Source organism: Hemiscyllium ocellatum, chromosome 42 (assembly GCF_020745735.1).
Source record: "Hemiscyllium ocellatum isolate sHemOce1 chromosome 42, sHemOce1.pat.X.cur, whole genome shotgun sequence".
Lineage (NCBI taxonomy): Eukaryota > Metazoa > Chordata > Chondrichthyes > Orectolobiformes > Hemiscylliidae > Hemiscyllium > Hemiscyllium ocellatum.
This window is the reverse complement of record NC_083442.1, coordinates 31783643-31806668: the sequence shown is the minus strand read 5'-3', so window position 1 is coordinate 31806668 and position 23026 is coordinate 31783643. Positions and strand designations below refer to the sequence as shown.

At 47.5% G+C, this 23026-nt stretch overlaps 1 protein-coding gene across 1 annotated transcript in view; it reads left to right on the top strand.

Annotated features, from left to right (window-relative positions):
* The window catches only part of igf1ra (insulin-like growth factor 1a receptor), a 244505-nt gene that overhangs the window by 207471 nt on the left and 14008 nt on the right, over positions 1-23026 (top strand). The window contains exons 13-19 of the mRNA XM_060853643.1: positions 2554-2716; positions 8661-8766; positions 10736-10806; positions 11911-12140; positions 13328-13438; positions 15210-15369; positions 17554-17683. Coding sequence (XP_060709626.1) covers positions 2554-2716; positions 8661-8766; positions 10736-10806; positions 11911-12140; positions 13328-13438; positions 15210-15369; positions 17554-17683 — 971 coding nt within the window. The remainder of the gene's footprint in view (positions 1-2553; positions 2717-8660; positions 8767-10735; positions 10807-11910; positions 12141-13327; positions 13439-15209; positions 15370-17553; positions 17684-23026) is intronic.

Below are 23026 nucleotides of genomic sequence, written 5' to 3'. Positions count from 1 at the left end.
TTATCTTGTACGTCTCTATTAAGTCTCCCCTTAATCTTCTAAACTCCAATGAATACAATCCCAGGATCCTCAGCCGTTCCTCATATGTTAGACCTGCCATTTCAGGGATCATCCGTGTGAATCTCCGCTGGACACGTTCCAGTGCCAGTATGTCCTTCCTGAGGTGTGGGGACCAAAACTGGACACAGTACTCCAAATGGGGCCTAATCAGTAGCACATCGCTGCTTTTATATTCCAACCCTCTTGAGATAAGTGACAACATTGCATTCGCTTTCTTAATCACGGACTCGACCTGCATGTTTACCTTTAGAGAATCCTCGACTAGCACTCCCAGATCCCTCTGTACTTTGGCTTTATGAATTTTCTCACCATTTAGAAAGTAGTCTATACTTTTATTCTTTTTTCCAAAGTGCAAGACCTTGCATTTGCTCATGTTGAATTCCATCAGCCATTTCCTGGACCACTCTCCCCTCAGCAGAATGCTCTTGATGTGAGTGCTAGTTTATGATTAGTCAGCGTGCTGAGTCAGGCGGGTGCTGACCCTTCCTGACGCTTCATCATCGCAAGGATGATGCTACAAAACGCACTTAGCCCATTGGCTGTAGGTTTCTACACAATGCCTTCCTGTCTTTCATCTGTTAATGCAAAATGGGGTAGGGCTGGCTGCAAAATGAGCTGACTTACCCTGTAGCTGTAGACCATTTTCACCCTCACTTGTCTGTTTGAAGTCAAAAGGATGTGTGTGTGTGTGTCGGCCTTTCCTTGCTAAGTTTTCAGAGTTGCATTTGGAACCTCGTGAGGTAAGTTAGCAGGGGTTTTGTCTGAGAGTCAGGTGTTTGGTGTTTAAAGACCCTTCCCAGAGATTTCAGGACATAATCTAGGCTGCCACATCTTTACTGCACTCCCTCACGGATGCAGTGTCAATGTTGTCACCTTTTGGAGAATATTTTAAATGATGATCCTCCCTCCCATCCTGGAGTTATAAGTTCCTCTGATATAAGCAGGCACATTCCTGTTGACCAACACTTCCACATGGAATCCCTACTGTGTGGAAGCAAGTCATGCGGCCCACTGAGTCCACACCAACCATCTGAAGAGCCTCCCATCCATGCCCCTATCCTTTCCCTGTAACCTCACATTTCCCTTGGCTAACCCACCTAGCCTGCACATCCCTGGGCACAGTGGGCAATTTGGAATGGCCAATCCACCCTAACCTGATCATCTTCGGACTGTGGGAGGAAACCGGAGCACCCGGAGGAAACCCACTCAAGACACAGGGAGAATGTGTAAACTCCACACAGACAGTGGCCTGAAGGTGGAATTGAACCCAAGTCCCTGGTGCTGTGAGGCAGCAGTGCTGACCACTGAGCCACCGTGCTGATCTCACAGTGAATGCATTCAGAAGTAGATATAAATGGGGTGCTTGCACTGGTGTGATCTCACTTTCAGGAAATGTCCTTCACACGCAATCCGTGAAACTGCTCAAAGTGCAGTCACTACTGTTAATGCTTGGTAGCATCCAGAAAACATAACCTGCTATTTTCCTTTATGTTAATGTTTCATTCCTATCTATCTATCATTTCATTCTTTTAACTGATGGTGTTAAACATTGACCAGAGACTTGGTGGAAAATGTGCTTATTTTACAGTATATTTTACTCCTCCAACACTGTGTGAAAATGCTCTCAATAAGCATCCTTTAATTTGAAAAGAAATTAATGCAGTGATTGTTGGTCGACGATGAATGTTTTTGATTTGCCTGAATTCTACATTATTCCCCTCTCCTCCCCAAACAAGAATAGCTGAGGCTGCACACTCCCAACTCAGAGCTGACGTGGGGTAAGGCTCGGAGCTTGAGGGAGAGCACAAGGAGAGGAGGCAAGGATGGGGTTGAGCATGTGGAGTTGGAGAATGGGAACGAGAATCAAACTCGAGAGAGTGGCATTTCAACATCCACTGATTTAAGGCTAGCTCAGTTGCATTGTGGAACTACATACATTTAGATTAGATTAGATTACTTACAGTGTGGAAACAGGCCCTTCGGCCCAACAAGTCCACACCGACCCGCCGAAATGCAACCCACCCATACCCCTACATTTACCCCTTTACCTAACACTACGGGCACTAAAGCCACCGTGCTTTAGGAAGGGTGTTATTAAACTAGAAAGGGCGTGATAAAGGTTTACAAGGATGTTACCAAGGCTGGAGGATTTGAGTTGTAAGGAGAGGCTGGGAAGTTTCTTTCCCCTGGAGTGTAGGAGACTCAGGGGTGACCTTAGAGGTTTATAAAATCATGAGACACATAGATAAGGTGATTAGCCAAGGTACGGGAGTCCAAAACTAGATGGCGCAGGTTTACGGGAAGAGGGGAAAGATTTGAAAGGGACCAAAGGGGCAATGTTTTCACACAGAGGGGGTGTGTGTATGGAACGACTTGTTAGAGGAAGTGGTGGAGGCTGGTACAATTATAGCGTTGGTGTGGACTTGTTGGGCTGAAGGGCCTGTTTCCATACTGTAGATAATCTAATCAGTGGTGCCCTGTCATGTCCTACAGGTGCAGCAGGAGTGTGTTTCCAGGCAGAATTACAAGCTGCAGAGCGGTGGCTGTAAATTGGACCGATTGAGCCCTGGGAATTACACTGCGGAGGTGCGAGCCACCTCCCTCTCTGGCAATGGCTCCTGGACTGACCCAGTGATGTTCTACATAAAGGCAAAACGTAAGTCAAGAGCAAGCTTCTCATTAAAATGCATCCATTCTAATAAACCCCTCGCAGAGCAATTCACACTCAGTGAACAGCAAGAAAAGATCGACTTTTGGAGTACTGCGTTCAATTCTGGTCTCCCTACTATAGGAAAGACGCTGTGAAAGGGCTCGAAAAGATTTACAAGGATGTTGTTAGGATTGTTGGATTTGAGCTGTAGGGAGAGGCTAAACAGGCTGGGGCTGTTTTCCCTAGACCGTCGGAGGTTGAGGGGTGACCTTATAGGGTTTATAAATTCATGAAGCGCATGCATAGGGTGAATAACCAAGGTCTTTTCCCTGGGGTGGGGGAGCCCAGAACTAGAGGGCAAGGTTTAGGGTGAGAGGGGAAAGATTTAAAAGGGACCTGAGAGGCAACTTTTTCACGCAGAGGGTGGTGTGTATATGGAATGAGCTGCCAGAGGAAGTGGTGGAGGCTGGTACAATTATAGCGTTTAAATGGCATCTGGGTGGGTACATGAATAGGAAGGGTTTAGAGGGATATGGGCCAAATGCTGGCAAATGGGACTAGATGAATTTATAATATCTGGTCAGCACAGATGTGTTGAACCAAAGGGTCTGTTTCTGTGCTGTACGCCTCTATGACTCTGAATGAAGAGAGGAATCCTAACCAAGGTCTAAGAGAGGTCCTAGTTCCTTCCGAAGTAGGGTGCTGGGGTCTCTGACGAAGCAAATGGAACCATCAGGCAACACCTCGGTTGAGCATTCCTTGTGGACGACAGCTAGTTATTTTTCAAGTGTCCCTTGCGTATTTATCTCTCGGATGTGATGTTGGAGCCTCTCCTTCATGACTGCTCTGAGCTGTTAGCCGAGAGTATGTGCCAAAGTCCTGTCCCAGGACTTTAACCCACAGCTTTCTGACTCAGCAATGAGAAGGCTGCCTAATGAGTCACTTTGAAATTCCAGGGGACTGGGGGCTAAATGAGTAACTCCTTTGTTTAATGTTTGCATCTTGGGAGGTTTCAATGTCCAATATTGACTCCTGCTTTCCAGAGGACTGCAAGTAATTTGAATCCAGTCCAGAATGATAACTTGAAAGTTAGTCTTGTCCAACAGAGAGAGTTCCTGGTGAACCTACGAATAATGTCACTGTGGGCTAGTTACCTTGCTTAGAGAAAGAACAAGCCTTTTGTCTTTGTGGTAGTGTTCTGCCTCTGAGTCTGTCTTCTCCCCCACCATCTCCACCCTGGGACCATGCGTATTCACATCCAAACGGACATAGTGTGTGGTGAACTTTGACTCTTGTTGTGGGGCTTCCTGCCAGGTAGGACAATCAGCTGCTCACCAGTTGGTTGCAGTCATGTATGAAGTTTCAACGTTGTATCCTGTCAGTCTGTTCATTCACCTTGAGCCTCGTGACGCTATTCCCCAAGGGAGCAGCATGAACATGGGAAAGGTGCAACTCCCGAGAGATCACCGATCAGTTCACTGATTACCCACAATAATTGTATCATCCTGACCTGGCAACTGAGGTATGTGACCTCGGTGATGACAAGCCAACTTGAAGTCTGAAAATTGCTATAGCGTTGACTGTCTTTAAATATTTCTTCACAGGATGTGGATATTGCTCGCTAGGCAGCATTTATTATCCATCCCTAATTGTCCAGAGGACAGTTAAGAGTCAGCCATATTGCTGTGGTCTAGAGTCACATGTAGGCCAGACCAGGTGAGGATGGCTGATTTCCTTCCCTAAAGGACCTGAGTGAACCAGATGGGCTTTTGTAACAATTGACAGTGTTTACAAGGTCCCCATAAGGGTAAATCTTAATATTCAGTTTAAAGTCTACCATCTGTTACAATGGCATTTGACCTTGTAACTCCAAGCCTGAGGTTCTAGTTACTAGTCCAGTGACATTATCACTGCCTACCCATCTTAAGACCATAAGACATAGGAGTGGAAGTAAGGCCATTCGGCCCATCGAGTCCACTCCGCCATTCAATCATGGCTGATGGGCATTTCAACTCCACTTACCCGCATTCTCCCCGTAGCCCTTAATTCCTCGAGACATCTTGAGGGCATGGTGGTTCACTAGTTAGCACTACTGCCTCAGTGTCAGGGACCCGTGTTTGATTCCACCCTCAGGTACCTGTCTGTGTGGGTTTCCTCCAGGTGCCCTGGTTTACTCCCATGGTGCAGAGCTGTGCAGGTTAGTGTGGATTGACTGTGCTAAGTTGCCCATAGTGTCCAGGGATGTGTAGGTTAGGTGGATTAGCCAAACGAAATGTGGGGTTTCAGGGATAGGGTAGGGGGTGGATCTGGGTGGGATGGTCTTCAGAGGGTCAGTGTGAACTTGTTGGGCTGAATGACCTGTTTGCACAGTGGGGATTCCAAGGATTCTATTTGACGGGCCTACTCCTGACCTTCTGGAGGGTTTGTATCATTTGACCAAGGCTGTGGTGACTGTCCACAATCATTTGGAGAGGGGCAGGAAGGGTAAGGAGGCAAAATGTTTGTTTGATCCTGACTGAAATCCGAATTCGCAGGCTGGCAGCTTATTACAGGTCCGACACGGCACATCCACCCAACTGAGTAGATTAGATTTCCTACAGTTGACATGGTTAGATTCCCTACAGTATGGAAACAGGCCCTTCAGCCCAACAAGTCCACACTGACCCTCCGAAGAGTAACCCACCCAGATCCATCCACCTACCCTATATTTACCCCTGACTAATGCACCGAACATTATGGGCAATTTTACCATGACCAGTTCACCTAACCAGCACATCTTTGGATTGTGGGAGGAACCCGGAGGAAACCCACGCAGACACTGGGAGAGTACGCAAATTCCACACAGTCGTCGGAGGTGGGAATTGAACCAGGGCCCCTGGCGCCGTGAGGCAGCAGTGCTAACTACTGAGCACCGTGCTGCCCACAATGGGAAGTGTGAGTCCACCGCATGTTTAGCACTTAACACCTTCTATGCTGTTATTGAACCTGAAAAGTAAGATTCTTGTATTTTGGGGAGGAAAAAAAAAATCTAATAGAAAAGAGGAGCAGGCTTAAGGGCCTCTTGTTGCTAGCTAGTAGCTGGAGTGTTTTTGGTCAGTTGGTTATTTCAGTTTCCCCATTTATGGGTGGACTGTGTTGTGCTGCACGGCTCTGGTTTGTTGTAGTTACTGCCTGTGTGGACAGCAAATGTCACCAGTCTGTCGCAATATCGGATTACGCTGTGATGTGGAGCTGGGAGAAGAGGGAGCCCCAGTGGGGCGAGTTCACACAAACTCTGATGGATGTGTTTTGCAGCGTTCAGTTTGACTGGCTGCTGAAGGAGAAGACTTCTGCAACTGCTTTGATGTTGAAAAGTAAGCGCGTCGTGTTTCTGGTCTTAAAATCTCCGCCTCGGAGAGAAGGGCAGGAAATGCCATTGGAGATATAAAGCAAACTTTAGGTTTTGTGTGATCATACCACAGCTGGAGTGAGCATGAACCTCTTCTGCCCCAGCTATTTATAGTCATTGTTTTGGCCAAAGCTGTAGTTTGTCTCTTGATTGACCATTGTAAAGAAATGATTGGAATTCAGAATAAACGGCGACCTCAGTGTGAACTCCAGCGAGCGAGGTCACAAGGCCTCAGGTCTGAGAGCTGGGCTCGTCTGGGACTGCGACTGGTGCTGCATTTAGCACCCAGGGCACAGGAGGGGAAATATCCATAAAGCTCCTGTCCCCAACAGTTACCCAGACTCCCCCAGCCAGAGGCGGTCATCGATTATCCTCCAACACCATTAACTTCACCTTCTCAGATTGTGCTGCACCTCATGGTTGACTAGTCAGCCAGCTGCCGATTGTCCCTGTAGGCTGGGTGCTAAGGGACTGTTGGTTGGCACCTGTTGAATGGCACTCTGATAAGGGATTGGGTGCCTTCAGTTTGGGTTTGGATTATTATGATAGAGCGCAGAAATGTATCGGGTCTGAATCCAGAGAGAGTGAGCTCAGAAACCCAGCCTGACAATCCAGAGATTGTGAGCTGGAAACCTGACACACTGCGTTGAGATTTTGAGTTTGGTTTGGAAAGCAGAATTTGTAAATAAACTTGAAAAAGCACTGGTAGCAGGGAACATGATGTAGGGTTGTTGTAATAAAAGACATTCGATCTTTTGTTTGTTCTCATTGGTTTAAGAGGGCAGGTTTCCAGCCTGGGTCTTCGTAACTCAGTTGACGTCATTAACTTTCAACTTTTTAAAAACTTGCTTGTGGGATGTGGGTATCATTGTCAGTTACTTGCCTTAGATCCAGACCTCTTGATAAATGTTTTGTATAAACCTTTTCAGAGAGGTTATTATATACATCTGGAGCAGGTGGGACTGGGACCCTGGCCTCCTGGCTCAGAGGTTAAACAGGCTCAACCACATAGGTAGTATGGAAGCAGCCATTCAGCCCACACTGACCCTCCAAAGAACATGCCCCCCTAGACCACTGCCCTCCCACCTGCCCATCTCTGTGACCCTGCATTTCCAGTGGCTAACCCACTTCGCCTGCACATCCCTGGAAGATAAACATAGAATCCCTACAGTGTGGAAACAGGCCATTTGGCCCAACAAGTCCATTCTGACCCTCTGAAGACAAACCCTCCCAGACCCAGACCCATTCCCCTACTACTCTACACTTAACCCCTGTCTAAAGCACTTAATCTACACATTCCTTAAACACACGGCCAATTCACCTAACCTGCACATCTTTGGACTGTGGGAGGAAACCCACGCAGACACGGGGAGAACGTGCAAACTCCACACAGTCACCTGAGGTGGGAGTCGAACCTGGGTCCCTGGCGGTGAGGCAGCAGTGCTAACCACTGAGTCACCGTGCCGTTGTGGACGCTATGAGCAATTTATCATGTCCCATCCACCTATTGCATTCCTCGAAGAGCTACTAAACTAGTTTTGATTTTAAACAGCAGTAAACAGTCATTAAGCTAGCTTTTAATTCTGAATTTTATTGAGTTCAGATTTTGCCAACTGCCATGGTGGGATTTGAACCCATGGTGTCAGCATTAAACTGGGTTTTCTGGATTACTAGTCCCAGTGATAATACCACTGCATCCCCAGACTGTCCTCTGAAAAGGCCTGGCAAGCTACTGAAAATGGAGTTATTTGTGCTGACATTCTTGCTCTGACATAGATCAGTAACCTCAGGACCAGGGAGGGGTGATGAGGTGATGCTCACGTGTTGAGCAGTGAGAGGGCCGTAAATTAACATCCAAATCATCTGTCATCTATGAAATACTGCAGAATATTGTGAACGGGTTACAACAGAAATGAAACGACAGGAGCAAAGAATGTGATTCATCTCTTCCTCGGATGAATTTTAGTGATTATCAGCTTGGCTCTAATCCTATAGTAAGGAACCAGTCACTGGGTCCAACGGATTTATTTAAAATCATAAGCTTTTGGAGCACTGCTGCTTCATCAAGTGAAGGCTTCATCTGACGAAAGAGCAGCACTGCAAAAGCTGGTGATTTCAAATATAGTTGGGCTATAACCTGGTCTGAAAATGTGTCGCTGGAAAAGCGCAGCAGGTCAGGCAGCATCCAAGGAGCAGGAGATTCAATGTTTCGGGCATAAGCCCTTCTTCAGGAATGGGCTATAACTGGTGTCATGTGACCTGACCTGACCTGATCCACCCCAGTCCCAGCACCTCCACATCATGTTGTGAGATTCAATTGAAGATTGTTTGAATGCCCTTTGATTGTAGGAGGATGGGAGAGCTGGGGAAGGGGAGTGTGTCCACGGTTCTCACACCCCGTGAGTGAAATGGGATTATGGTTGGCGGATAGCGCTTGAGTGAGTGCGCAGAGATGCCTGAAATCATGGCTGATTATCGAAGGCAATCTCTGCCTTCTGTTGGAGAGGAAATAAACAATAAACCAAGAAACTTTAATATTTCATTTCCAATCTGTCTCAACAGCACCTGGACCTGATAACCTTATGCAACTGGTTATTGCGTTACCCATTGCGGTGATGTTGGTGATAATTAGTCTGGTGTTCATGCTGTATTTCTTCAACAAGAAGAGGTAAGGTCCACCTTGTTACCTTGCCAGTGTTTAGTTGCGGTTTTTGGCTGTGGCCGAAGTTGGGGAGTCTGCCTCTGATATCGTCCCCGAGCACAGGATGCTGAGGGCTAACCTTACAGAGATTTATAAAATCAGGAGGGGCATGGAGAGAGTGAATAGTCAAGGTCTTTTCCCCAGGGTAGGGGAGTCCAAAACCAGGTGGCATAGGTTTAAGGGGAGAGGGGCAAGATTTAAAAGGGATCTTAGGGGCAATGTTTTCACACACAGGGTGCTGTCTGTGTGGAATGAACTGGTGGAGGTTGGTACAATTACAACATTTAAAAGGCACCTGGATGGGTACTTGAATAGAAAGGGTTTAGAGAGATATGGACCAAATACTGGCCAATGGACTAGATTAATATCGTGTTCCTGGTTAATATTGATGAGTTGAACCAAAGGGTCTGTTTCCATGCTGTCCAGCTCTATTACCCCTCTGTGTTCCCTTCTCTGACCCCGCTCCTGCACCTTCCTGCAGTTTAATCTCCGTGCTCAGCTACCTTTCCCTGCCTCTGGTACAATGGATCTGTGACCAGTGGTGCATTTCAGCTAATCTGAACAAATCTCTCAGTGTACGCACTGATTACCCAATGTGTGGCCGAGCTTCTACTGTACTGTTTGCATTCTAGCACAGAGCGCCTCCAACATTGGTCCATAACCACACCCCCAACGATCTCACACGCACACTCACTCTCTCACGCAGGCTCTATCTTGCAAGCACGCACACATCCCGAACCTACATACGTGCACACAGTCACATACTGTGACACATACACACACATGTGCACACACACAGTCTCGCATATACACAATCTCTCTCACACACGCTCACGCGTGCACACTCCTAACAAACTTGTGTGCACACTGTCACATACCATGACACACAGTCTCACAGACACACACATGCACACGCATACACAATCTGCAACACAAGTTCCCAGCTCGGCGAACAGAACCACAACATACACAATCTCTCACACACGCTCGGGCGCATGTGCGCACATGCACGCACGCACGCACGCACATGCTTCAGTTTTCTGCTCGTCTGCTTGAAGACGGTAATGATTGACATGGGCCCAGAATTTGTGAGGGTGATCACAGCAAGACGCATGCTGCCACTCCTATTTAAAGTTGCCAGCAGCCTCTGATGTCCGCACACGTGTGGTAAATACACCGATTGGGAGTTGCTCTCTGTCATACATTGTTCCTCCGCAGTACAGTGGTGGTGTTGTCACGGCAGATGCCGTTAACACAGTGCTTGTTTCCATGCAGTAAAGGTGCAGCAGCAGTTAAGTTGAACAGGTTATTTGTAACCTTTCATAGAATCATAGGATCCCTACAGTGTGGAAACAGGCCATTTGGCCCATTGAGTCCACACCGACCCTCCAAGGAGCATCCCACTCACACCAACCTCTTTACTGTATTACTGTGTTTGCAGTGGTTAACTCACTCAGCCTGCTCATCCCATGACACTCTGAACAATAACCCATATATATTTTGATAACCTGGCTAGGGCAGAAACGGGTGCTTGTCTGTCTGTATTTTATCACTTTAACGTGCACCAAGGGAATTAGTGACATTTGTAACTGAGGGAAGTATTCGGTGTTCATGGGATCACACTCACACCCGACACATATGTTGTCTGTTTGAAGGTGGGATCCAGGCAATCAGCTGAGGATTTCCAGATACCACTCCTCCCTCTTGACCCTAACTGATGCCTGTCCTTTTAATCAAGATCCAATTATGATCATTGGTAGCGATTCCTACTCTAAGGGTTTTAGTTTTTAATGAAGAAATCTCTTGTTGGGGCCCTCTCCCAACACGAATGGATAGCATTGCCTGGTGTCTTTCAGTGTAAAAATATTTGACATTGTGATATTGCCTGCAGGTTTATTAACAAGTGTGTGTGTCTCTCTCTCTCTCTCTCGTGTAGAAATAGTGACAGACTTCCAAATGGAGTTCTGTATGCCTCTGTGAACCCGGAGTATTTCAGTGCTGCTGACAGTGAGTATTGAGCGAAATCTAAAATTACACTGCTTCCCTCCTCCTGAGTGAAGGCTTGGTGGTGGGTGAGTCGGGATTTGAGTGGTGGGGAGGGTGTGTGTCACAGGGCAACCACTAGATCAACTGCCCCGAGAACGTGAGCATACTTTCTCTCTCTTTCCCCCCGCCGCACAGAGATCGCCTTACCTGCTGTGCACTTCCTGTTTGCAATTTGGACGTGTAATATCTACCATTTTGCATTTGACTGATCTGGCTCCCCCACCATTCTGTTAGGGTGTTTTGATCTCCACGTCCCTGGGCATACCCTCTTGGCCACTGAATACCTGAATCAGTTGTGGGCCAATAGGTACTGACGTTCTTCCTACTTTATGATGCCCAAATATGACTATTTTTGAAACAGTGGTCTCAAATGGATGGAGTCGCTGTTGTGAAATTGGAATGCCAAGACCGTGTCTACTTTGGTCTGTTGAGTAGGTCTCCTTTTGATCAGAGAAGGTGAAAAGAAGTTTTAATAGAGATGTTCAAACTTGCCTTTGTGGAGTAAGTAGGAGGGCCATGTTTATGTGGGCTGGAGTGATGGTAACCAGAGATTAAAGATGTTGGCAGTAAAATCAGAGGGGAGATGAGAGCTGCTGTTGTTGCACAGTAAGTTGCAGTGATTCAGGGCCTTGTTTTTATTTGTTCAATCTTATATGACATGTGGGTATCGCTGGCAAGGCCTGATCTGTGTGGCCTCACAGTGGCCTGCTCAGATATTTCAGAGGGCAGCGAAAAGTCACTCGCGTTACTGTGGGTCTGGAGTTACATGTAGGCCAGGCCAGGTCAGGAGGCAATTTCTGTCCCTAGAGGACATTAGTGAACCAGCTGGATGCTTGATAACAGTCGACGTTCTCATGATACTTGCTGAGTGACAGGATGGAATGAGTGTTGTGAAAAGAAATAGGTGAATACTTAGAAAGATGCGGAGGTATGTGGGGAGATGGGAGGTTGACTCTTTTGAAAACCTAGCACAGCCATAATGGGCACAAGGCCCCTTCCTGTAAGATGTGTCTGCAGTGTTTGGTCGGGCACTTTCCAGTGACATGTCTTTGTTATTTGATCCAGTGTACGTGCCGGATGAGTGGGAAGTCCCGCGCGAGAAGATCACCATGACCCGCGAGTTGGGCCAAGGCTCCTTTGGGATGGTTTACGAGGGCGTTGCCAAGGGTGTGGTGAAGGGGGATCCGGAGACTAGAGTCGCCATCAAAACGGTCAATGAGTCAGCCACAATGCGTGAGCGAATCGAGTTCCTCAATGAGGCATCGGTGATGAAAGAGTTCAATTGTCATCATGTGGTACGTATAGAGTCCGAGATTCCAGACAGCATTTCTCTGCTGAGCCCTGTAGTATCATGGAGGCAGTGTATTCCAAATTTGGTGAGATCAGGGGATAAGATTTTGAACAATATAACACTGGGGTACAGGTCTGTTCTTGTAAAACAGTGGGGTACAATACTATTGGGGACAGGTCTGTCACTGTATAACACTGGGGTACAATACTACTGGGGGCGGGTCTGTCACTGTATAACACTGGGGTACAGTACTGCTGGGGACAGGTCTGTCCGTATATAACACTGGGGTACAGTACTGGTGGGGACAGGTCTGTCCGTATATAACACTGGGGTACAGTACTGGTGGGGACAGGTCTGTCACTGTATAACACTGGGGTACAGTACTGGTGGGGTCAGGTCTGTCACTGTATAACACTGGGGTACAGTACTGGTGGGGACAGGTCTGTCCCTGTATAACGCTGGGGTACAGTACTAGTGGGTCCAGGTCTGTCCCTGTGTAACACTGGGGTACAGTACTGGTGGGGACAGGTCTGTCCCTGTATAACGCTGCGGTACAGTACTGGTGGGGACCAGTCTGTCGCTGTATAACATTGGGGTACAGTACTGGTGGGGACAGGTCTGTTACTGTATAACACTGGGGTACAGTACTGGTGGGGAGCAGTCTGTCGCTGTATAACATTGGGGTACAGTACTGGTGGGGACAAGTCTGTCACTGTATAACACTGGGGACAGTACTGGTAAGGACAGGCCTGTCGCTGAATAAGTTTGGGGTACAGTGTTGGTGGGTGTCACTGTACAATGCTGGGGTATGGTACTGATGTGAAAGGGTCCTTTGCTTCATGATGAGTCAATTGTTTGACACCACCTCCCTCATGCTTCCTTCTTTCGGAGGGGTCGTGTGGGGTTAGTACAGTGATGTATTACTGCCAAAGAGTAACAGGAAGCAACTCAAAGTGGCATTTAGGCCATAATTGGCTCAGCCATAATCACTTTGAATGCCAGAATAGTCTTACCAAATAACTTGTTCCTGTTCCTTGCATTGGGCTTTGTGTCTGAATCTGTACAGCAGTTGACTGATTTCAGCACAACTTGTGTCTTCCATCTAATAAAATGTCCTAAGGTGTGTGATGTAACTTCCTGTGTGGGAGGTGTGTTGGCCCTGCCTGACTGTGTGTCCTATGGGTATCTCAGGTACGTCTGCTCGGTGTGGTCTCGCAAGGGCAGCCGACGTTGGTTATCATGGAGCTGATGACCCGTGGAGACCTGAAGAGCTATCTGCGGTCACTCCGACCTGATGCAGAGGTGAGTGATGGCTGTGCACCCACAGACTGTTGAACCCCACCCAGTCACCCATGAACAGTCGGGTGCAATTGGGAGTGGCCTAACTGCCCCAAACTAGGCTGCATTCCTGAGCATCAGCTGACATGGGATCTTGAAGGCAAGTGTTGGAATCCAATTAAAATGTAATCATTGAAATAAATCCATTAATTTTCAGAATTCATGTTTCCCCTGCTCTGTCCCTCCCTTATTGTTCTTTTGTTCAGTAAGTCAACCTTGGGAGCATCACCAGCAAAGGAACTTCTTGTTACCCTTCCTGTTCCTGTTGGGAAGGTGCTGGCCCTAGTGAGCTGCTACCTTGAATCACTACAGTCCAGGCAGTCAAGTTTGTCTCCAGGTGCTTGGGAGATTCCCAAGTGTGTGCTAAGTTTGGATGGTGTGTCCGTGAGTGGGGATCCTGGAATCGCTGGCATTTCCCACACAATTTTCACGGCATTAAATTCCCCAGCTCTTCTCCCAAGCTCCTTGTTGGAGCATTACTCTTAAATGAAAACAGAAAATGCCGGAAGCACTCAGCGTGCCTCTTAACATGTCAATCGGTGATTTGTTTTCAGCTGATGAGAGCTTGGAGACCTGCTGAATGTCTCCTGCACCTTCTGCGAGCACCTGGATGGTTTCAGTGGTCACCTGGGTTTATGGCAAGAGTTGGGATTGAAAGGCAAACAGCAGGAAGATTGATGTGTAGCAGTGGAACTATCTGGCCTGTAACAAGTTGCTCCTCGTTCTTGGTCAGGGTGAGGAGTAGCTGCCTTATTGTCAAATCTTTGGCAGTGCTGCTGTAAAGCAGTCAGTTCGGAGTCTGAGGCAATTGTCTGAGCTAAGGTCAGCATGGTGGCTCAGTGGTTAGCACTGCTGCCTCACAGTGCCAGGGACACGGGTTTGAGTCCACTCGAGCAGCTGTCTGTGTGGAGTTTTCACCTTCTCCCCGTGTCTGCGTAGGTTTCCTCCGGGTACTCCGGTTTCCTCCCACAATCCAAAGATGTGTAGGTTAGGGTGGATTGACCATGTTAAATTGCCCATAGTGTCCAAAGATGTGCAGTTGGTTAGCCATGGGAAATGCAGGGTTACAGGGATGGGGTGGGGGGGATTGGGCCAGGGTGGGCTGCTTTTCGAAGGGTGAGTGTGGACTTGATGGGCTGAATGGCTTGCTTCCACACTGTTGGGGATTCTATGATTCTATTCTGTGAATCCTTCCATCATACTTTGCGAACATCCATTACCCATCAGTAATTACACCAACAGTCTCCATTCAAAAGATGTTCTCAGCTGTCTGTTGCTCTGCAGGACGGAGCCCTGCACTAAAATGCAGGTTCGTAGGTTCTGCCCCTGCTCTCCAACAGCCTGTTGGAATCTCAGTTTCCAACTCCATGCAAACCCCGTATATTGGAACAGCAGTGTATTTGCAGAGCAATCGCTCGATGAGAACAGGCACTGTTTATACTCCAGCACAGGAAAGAGCAAGTCTGAAACATGTCCGGGTGGTGTAGGGAGAGCTTTACCATGCCCTGCATGGGCTAATGTTCTCCTTTCTCCTGAACTAACCTTTACTGAAGTGTGTAGCTCTGGAGGGAAAAGCCGGTGTTCTAACTCAACAACCCAGGCTGTCCAATTCCAGTTGGAGGTCGGTCCACTGTAACTAGATGTGCAGGAGCTGGTGGATACTGACCTTGGGTTTAATACAAGGACAGACACAATGTTATTGAATGCTTCAGTTCTTCACTGGATCTTCCAACAGAATAACCCAGGCCAACCACCGCCCACCCTGAAGAAGATGACCCAGATGGCGGGCGAGATTGCAGATGGCATGTCTTACCTCAACGCTAACAAGTTTGTCCACCGGGATCTGGCGGCCAGGAACTGCATGGTGGCTGAGGATTATACGGTGAAGATTGGAGGTGAGTTTTCCGCATTGCAACAGCCGTGAATCCCTGGGTCATCTGACCGTTTAGTCCGGCCAGCAGCAATCTCGAGAAGCAGTATTGAACTGGGTTGTTTGTCTGTATTGCACTGTGTGGTGTTAGCTGTGATTTGCTTGGCAGCAGCCCTGGCTCTGGGTCAGAAAGTTGCATGTTCAAGCCCCACTCTAGAGACTGAACAGAAGCTTCCAGCCTGCCCTGTCACTCAGTAAGATCACGACTGACTGACTTGTTGTGGTCTCCTCTCCACTTCCCCAGAACCCTCAACTCCCTCGTCTGTCACAAAGACTTGGTTCAGTGGTGCAGACTCCATCGCTTTCTGCAGAAGACAATTGCACTGGCTTGCAGCCCTTTGAAAAAAAAGAAACCCACCCTGTTTCTGTCCTCAAACCCTCCTCACCTCTTTGTCTAAAACAGTGACCCTGGTTCGAATCTCCTGTCCAGGAGGAAGCCTCCTTGTGTCCACCCTATTCTGTCCCCTCTGACTCCTATATTTGAATAGGATCTATTCTCATTCTTCCAAATGCAAGTGGGTGGAGGCCTAACCCATTCAATTTTCCTTCATGAGATTAGTCATCTGTCCCAAGGATGAGTCAAGGGGAGGTGATGTGGTATTATCGTTAGATGATCAATGCAGAGACCCAGGTAATGTTCTGGGGACTTGGGATCCAATCTCACCACAGCAGATGATGGAATTTGAATTCAATAACAATCTGGAATTAAGAGTTTAATGATGACCATGAATCAATTGTCAGTTTAAAAAAAACAACTGCCTCACTCATGGAATGAAATTGCTGTCCTTACCTGGTCTGACCTGCATGTGATTCCAGGCCCACAACAATGTGATTGACTCTTGGGCATTTAGGGATGGGTAATAAATGCTGGCCCAGCCAGAAATGCCTCATCGTGTAAATAAATGGGGGACAAAAGTGGGCGGCACGGTGGCACAGTGGTTAGCACTGCTGCCTCACAGCGTCAGAGACCCGGGTTCAATTCCCGACTCAGGCGACTGACTGTGTGGAGTTTGCACGTTCTCCCCGTGTCTGCGTGGGTTTCCTCCGGGTGCTCCGGTTTCCTCCCACAGTCCAAAGATGTGCAGGTCAGGTGAATTGGCCATGCTAAATTGCCCGTAGTGTTAGGTAAGGGGTAAATGTAGGGGTATGGGTGGGTTGCACTTCGGCGGGTCGGTGTGGACTTGTTGGGACAAAGGGCCTGTTTCCACACTGGAAGTAATCTAAAAAAGTGAACATTCTCAACTTGAAACATAGGTACTGCTCTGGGAGGGTCGCTGAGGGAGTGCTGCACTGTCAGAGGGATCTGTCTTTCCTTCGAGGTCTGGCCTGCTCCTGTCTCCTGGATGTTGGGCAAGAAATTGGACTCAACTGTTCACTCACCTCACAATTGTGCACATACAGGAGGCTCTGATCCAAAGCATGGGGTTGAAGTTCTGGGAACATGGGTTCAATTCCTGCCTCGTCAGGTCATAAAATCTGAAATCAAATTAAAACAAAATCTGGAATTAAAAAGCTAGTTTAAAAATGACTGCTGTCAATTTTTATCAAAAACCCATCTGGTCCACTAATGTTCTAAAGAGAAGGAAATCTGTCATCCTTACCTGGTCTGGCCTCCATCTGACTCCAGACCTGCAGCAACATGGTTGATTCTTTCGGGTTGGATGTTAAATACTGACCTAGTCAGCGAGGCCCATATCCCAAGAACAAATTTATTAATTTTAAAAACGCGAACAAGCGAGGGATAGACCGAATGGGCAGTCAGTACCTGTCACTGACCCAGGCAGGATCTGCACAGGCGAAGGGTGTGGTGCTGGAAAAGCGCAGTAGGTCAGGCAGCATCCGAAAAGCAGGAGAATTGATGTTTTGGGCATAAGCCTGATTCCTGATGAAGGGCTCCTGCCTGAAACGTTGATTCTCCTGCTCCTTGGATGCTGCCTGACCTGCTGTGCTTTTCCAGCATCTGAAGTCCTCACTTTCTCTGAGGATCTGCACAGTGAGGAGAAGGTGATTGTTTGAACCAACGTCTATGCCACATCTCTTAAAATTATGTGAATAAAATTTGACTTTTCGAAGAGTGAACTTTTCTGGGCTCCGTTTGGTAGAAGTGAAGCACTGAGACCACTCGGAAATGTCTGTCCTTCTCCCACAGATTTCGGGATGACGCGTGACATCTACGAGACAGATTATTACCGGAAAGGAGGGAAGGGATTGCTGCCTGTCCGCTGGATGTCTCCAGAATCATTGAAAGACGGCGTTTTCACCACCCATTCCGATGTCTGGTAAAGTCGTCTTGTTGGTGGGCTTTGGTCAAGCTGAGAGAGTGGGCAAATATGCTGCCGGTGCAGAGCAATGAAGAGAAATATGAGGGTTTTCACTGTGGGAACAAGAGCAAGGAGGCAGGTTATTTTCCGAATGGTCAGACTTTAAGAGAGAAGCATGTGCGCTGAGGCCTGTTCTCCTTGTACACCAGCCGCTGAGAGTAAGCGTTGTGGGTGCTGTAGGCGGTCAGGAAAGTAACTGTTAGGTCGGTCTTCATAGCGAGAGGATTCGAGTCCAGGAGCTGGGGTGTCTTGCTGCAGTTGTTCAGGACCTTGGTGAGACCACACCTGGAGTACTGTGTGCAGTTTGGTCTCCTTATCCAAGGAAGGACAATGCAGCGGTTATCAGACTGATTTCTGGGGTGGCAGGACTGATGCACGAGGAGAGGATGAATTGGTGAGGCCTCTATTCACTGGAGTCTAGAAGAAAGGGGGAGGTATATCCTAGAAACTGATTGAGCTCTGACAGGACTAGATAAGGTAGATGCAGGAAGGATGTGGGGGAACCAGTCTACGGTCATGGGATAAACCATTTCGGGCTGATGTGAGGGGAGGTTTTTTCACCCAGATAGTGGGGAGCCTGTGGAAGTCTCTGCCACAGAAAGCTGTCAAGTCCAAAACATTTGTATGATTTCAGAAAGAAGTTGGATGTAGCACTTGGGGCTAAAGGGATCAAAGGATCTGGGAGAAAAGAGGGACTGAATGGTCAGCCATGATCACCATGAACGGCAGAGAGAGGCTCAAAGGGCCGAATAGCCTACTCCTGCTCCTCTTTGCTGTGTTTTGCTTTCTCCTCAGCTTTAACTCTCAATTTCCCGTCTCTTCTCAAAGCCAGTCAGGCTGGTTGAGAAAGAATTCCCAAACTATTTGCTGGAGCCGAAGGCTGCATTTTAAGTGCACAAACATATTGCAAGCATTAAACATTGCGGTGTCTTTTCTGTAGATAACCAAGTTTTTTTATTCATGTCAGCTGCTTGTTGCCCTGTGAATAATTCCCACAATGTTTGCAGTGGATTCCACAAACGCTGTTCCCTCGATGCTTTCCATGTTGTGGGCTGAAATCTCAAATGTTCAGAGGCGGTGCTGTCTGTGGGTAATCTTCCTCGTTTGTAATCTGCCCAGAATATCTTGCTGTGCTGATCCCAGAGTTTAGAGCATTCCTTTGCTCCCCTTCCCCCAGTGACGATGACCTCATTGAGAATTGATGGTTTCTCTTGAAGTTTGTCCCAAATTATTTTTCCGAGTTGATTTTATTGACAAAATATAGTGCGTTACAGTCAGTGACATCTGTCAGGTAGTCACTATTTGAGGAAACACAACAGCCAATTTGTGCATAGCAACATCCCACAGACAGTAATGTGATGTTGACCAATTAATGTTGTTTTTATTTCTTCATGGGATGTAGGCAACAGTAGCTAGGCCCAGCATTTACTGCCCGTCCCTAGTTGCCCCTTGGGAGGGTGGTGGTGAGCTGCCTTCCTGAACCGCTGCAGTGTACCTGCTGTAGATGGAATCGATAAAGTGTGGAGCTGGAAAAGGCGCAGCATCAGAGGGGCAGGAGAGCCGACGTTTCAGGTCGGAGCCTGGAATGCTGACTCCCCTGCTCCTCGGATGCTGCCTGACCTGCTGTGCTTTTTCCAGCTCCACACTTTATCAGCTCTGACTTTCCAGCACCTGCAGTCCTCACTATTTCCAAGCTGCTGATGGTGAGAGAGTCCCAGCTTTGTGATTTTCAGTGCAGGATAAATAATGGCCATGACACTAGCTCCTTGAACCAACACCATGGGGATCTCCTTCATCCACCTGCAGAGTTAGACAGGGAGCCGGTTTCATGTCATTTGTGAAAATGGACACCTCCAACTGTGCAGTGCTGCAGTGAGATCCTGGAGGGGGGAGCTGGAGGGCCGTGAGACCTGAGAACCTGCAGCCTCAGGAGAAAGCAGTTCTCATTGTTATGGGTGGGAGGTTGCTGTGAGTTTTGCTTCCAAAGGTGACAAGTTTGAGGATGAACCCTGCCATTCTGTCAAAGCCTACCTAACCTCCAGGGTAGCGGCTGTGGCTTTGTGAACAAGGATGGGGAGAGTTGGTTGGTTGGTTCACAATGTTCCTATTGACAGGAACCCTCAAACGTGGTGGAATTCTGCAGAATCCAACCCCTTCCCCTCCTCCCACTGGATATAAAATTACAGCAAAGTTTAGAAGCAACACCACAGAGATGGTGGTGTGGTGGTACTATTGAGGTCCAGGTCATACTGAGGTCTAGGCTAATGCTTTTGTGTCATTTGGTCTAAATCCCACAACTGCAGCTGGTTTCAAAATCTGGAAGCCTCCATGACTGTGATTATGATTGTTATAAAAACTCAGGCTTCAGGGAGTAAGATCCACTCTCAACTGCTCTCTGAAATGGCCCTGAAAAACTCACGTCAAGGGCATTTAGGGGTGGAACAGAATTGCAGTGATGCCCATTTCTCATGAAGAACAAAAACCGTTGAAGAACCAATTATTATTTTTGAGCATTTAATGAAAAATATAGGAACAGGAGGAAGCCATTTAGTCCCTCAAGTCTGTTGCACTGCCATTCAATGGGATGCTGGCTGATCTCTGGCCTAACTTCAATACCTAGCTTTGGCCCAAATCTCTTAATACCTTTGCTTAACAAAAAAATAAATTAGCAGATTTACAATTAATAACTGATCAGCATTCACTGCTTTTTGTTGAAAGGAGTTCCAAACCTCTCCCACCCTTTTGTATGTAGAAGTGCTTCCTAACGCCTCTCCTGAATGCTCTGGCCCTAATTCTCAGACTAAATCCCTGGTTCTTGAGCCAGTGGAAATAGTTAATCTTTATCTACCACATTGTTTCCTGTTAACATAGAATCCCTATAGTGTGGAAACAGGTCATACAACCCATTGAGTCTACACTGACCCTCCGAATATCCTGAAGATTTCAATCAGTTCACCCCTTAACCTTCTAACCTTGAGAGAAAACAGGCCTTAATTGTATAGTTTCTCCTCCTAACGTAACCTCCTGAAATCCAAGTAAAGGTCTTGTAAAATCTATGTGTACTCCCTGCAAAGTCAGTATACCCTTCCTAAAGTGCGGGGCCCAGATCTGCTCACGGAACTCACAGGTTGGAAAATACCTGCTAAAGTTGAAAAGTTCAGTGTAATTTTTAAATGGCCGTAAAATTGCTTGGAATCCTTTAGAGGATTCAGCCCTTGGGTTCTGGGGAAACGCTGCCTGAGCGAGCGACTCCAGGTGGGCTATCAAAGAGATGACGGGCCGACCGGCCTCCTACTGTGCTGTCACAGTTCCGAAGCTGTGTAGTGTTATGCGGAACCCACTCGGGATCAGCAGTTGGCTTGGCCTTGAGAAAGTTTGGCTTTCGGATAAAATAAGGCGAGGACTTTGCCCTTCTTTGGAGGGAAGGAGTCAGTCGTCACATTTAACTGGGTCATCGGTTTCCCAGCCCAATCTAGGCGCAAAGTTCAGTGAAATCTGACTTGCCTTCCCTTCTGATCAGTAAACACCCCACCCCCTGCCCCAGAAAGGAAATGATGACTGCAGGAATTTATTCAAGGAGTTGCCGTCATATCAAGCATTCTGCTGATAGCAGGATGTGTTCAGGAGACGCTCTGGTAAAGGAGATCCCAGGCTTGAACCTGCACTTCTGCAGCGGGCCCTGACTCTCATTTGAAGTAGATTTCTGCTGTCAAACTCCGTCTTGTTCTAGCTTCTCTGGCAGCTCATTAGCTGAATGTCCCAATTGAAGGAATAACGTGTCCTTTGCTTTTTTTTATTACCTGGATCTGCAGCCTTCTTTAAATGTTAAGAAAAATTGAAATAACCTTGTTAAAAGCTGCTAGTTCAGCCTTTTCTCTTGTGCTTTCTTATCCTCAGCACAGGGAGAAAGTGAGGACTGCAGATGCTGGAGATCAGAGCTGAAAAATGTGTTGCTGGAAAAGCGCAGGTGGTCAGGCAGCATCCAAGGAGCAGGAGAATCGACGTTTCGGGCATAAGCCCTTCCTGAAGAAGGGCTTATGCCCAAAACCTTGATTCTTCTGCTCCTTGGATGCTGCCTGAGCTGCTGCGCTTTTCCCACAACACATTTTTCAGCTCTGATCCTAAGCACAGTCTACATACAAAGTGTTTTTTTTTCTTGAACTTGGCTAAGAAATTAGAGTCAAATTTCTAAACAAAAAAAAATGCATATAACTGCAGATACTGGAAATCTGAAATAGCAACAGAAATAGGTGGAGGAACTCAGCAGGTCTGGCAGTATCTGTGGAGAGAAAGTAACATGGACCTTTGAGGAACAGCTGGGAAGCAGAGAATCACTGGAACTGAAAAGTTAGCTCTGTTTGTGTGTCAGCAGATGCTGCCAGACCTGCTGAGTTTCAGACCAATGTTTACCAGCTCTGACCTGTTGAGGGTATTGTCTCATTCCTGGAACATCGTGGCTTCAGAGCACACAGCTCTCGTGATTATTCACAAACTGAATCAAAAATGGTAGCTACTCAACTAAGTAGGGCATCACAGTCCATCCTAATGCTGCCCTGCAGCTGCTATCCCCATACAAATGGCACAATGGCCCTGTGGAAGGTGATTGGACAGTGAAGTTGGGTTGGCGGGCTGGTGAGATGGAAGCAGCTTAGCAGGGTTTTATCCCCTGGCTGCCCACTGGCCCTAGTCTTGGACTCCCCGTCAGGCGGACCATTCCCGTGCTTCCATGTTCCCGGGCAGATTGAGTGCAGACTCCAAGGACCATTGGATGCTGAATGTTTTCCATGATGTGTTCCTGGAACCTTGCAAGCTCCTGCTACCTAGACCCAGCAACACTCGCAAGATGGTGTCTCCTTCTCAAGATTTCTGCTGAGCTTCGAGTGTTTTGAGTTTCGTCAAGCAACATCTTAGTCATACAGCGTGGAAATAGACCCTTCGGTCCTTGTCCCATTAGCCTGCTCCTGGCCCGTACTCTCTAAATCTATCCTATCCACGTACTTATCCAGATGTATTTTAAATTTTGTAACTGCACCTGCACCCGCCACTTCCTCTGGCAGCTCATTCCACACACGAACTAGCCTCCGTGTGAAAAAAAAACTTGTCTCTTGGGACCCTTTTAAATCCTTCTCTCCTTGGTGTAAACGAGCGCCCCCAGGTTTTGAACTCCCCTACTCTAGGGAGAAGACCTTTGCTATTCAGCTCATCTGTGCCCCTCATGATTTTATAACAGAGGACATTTAGGACAGAGATGAGGAGAAACTTCTTCACCCAGAGAGTGGTGGCTGTGTGGAATGCTCTGCC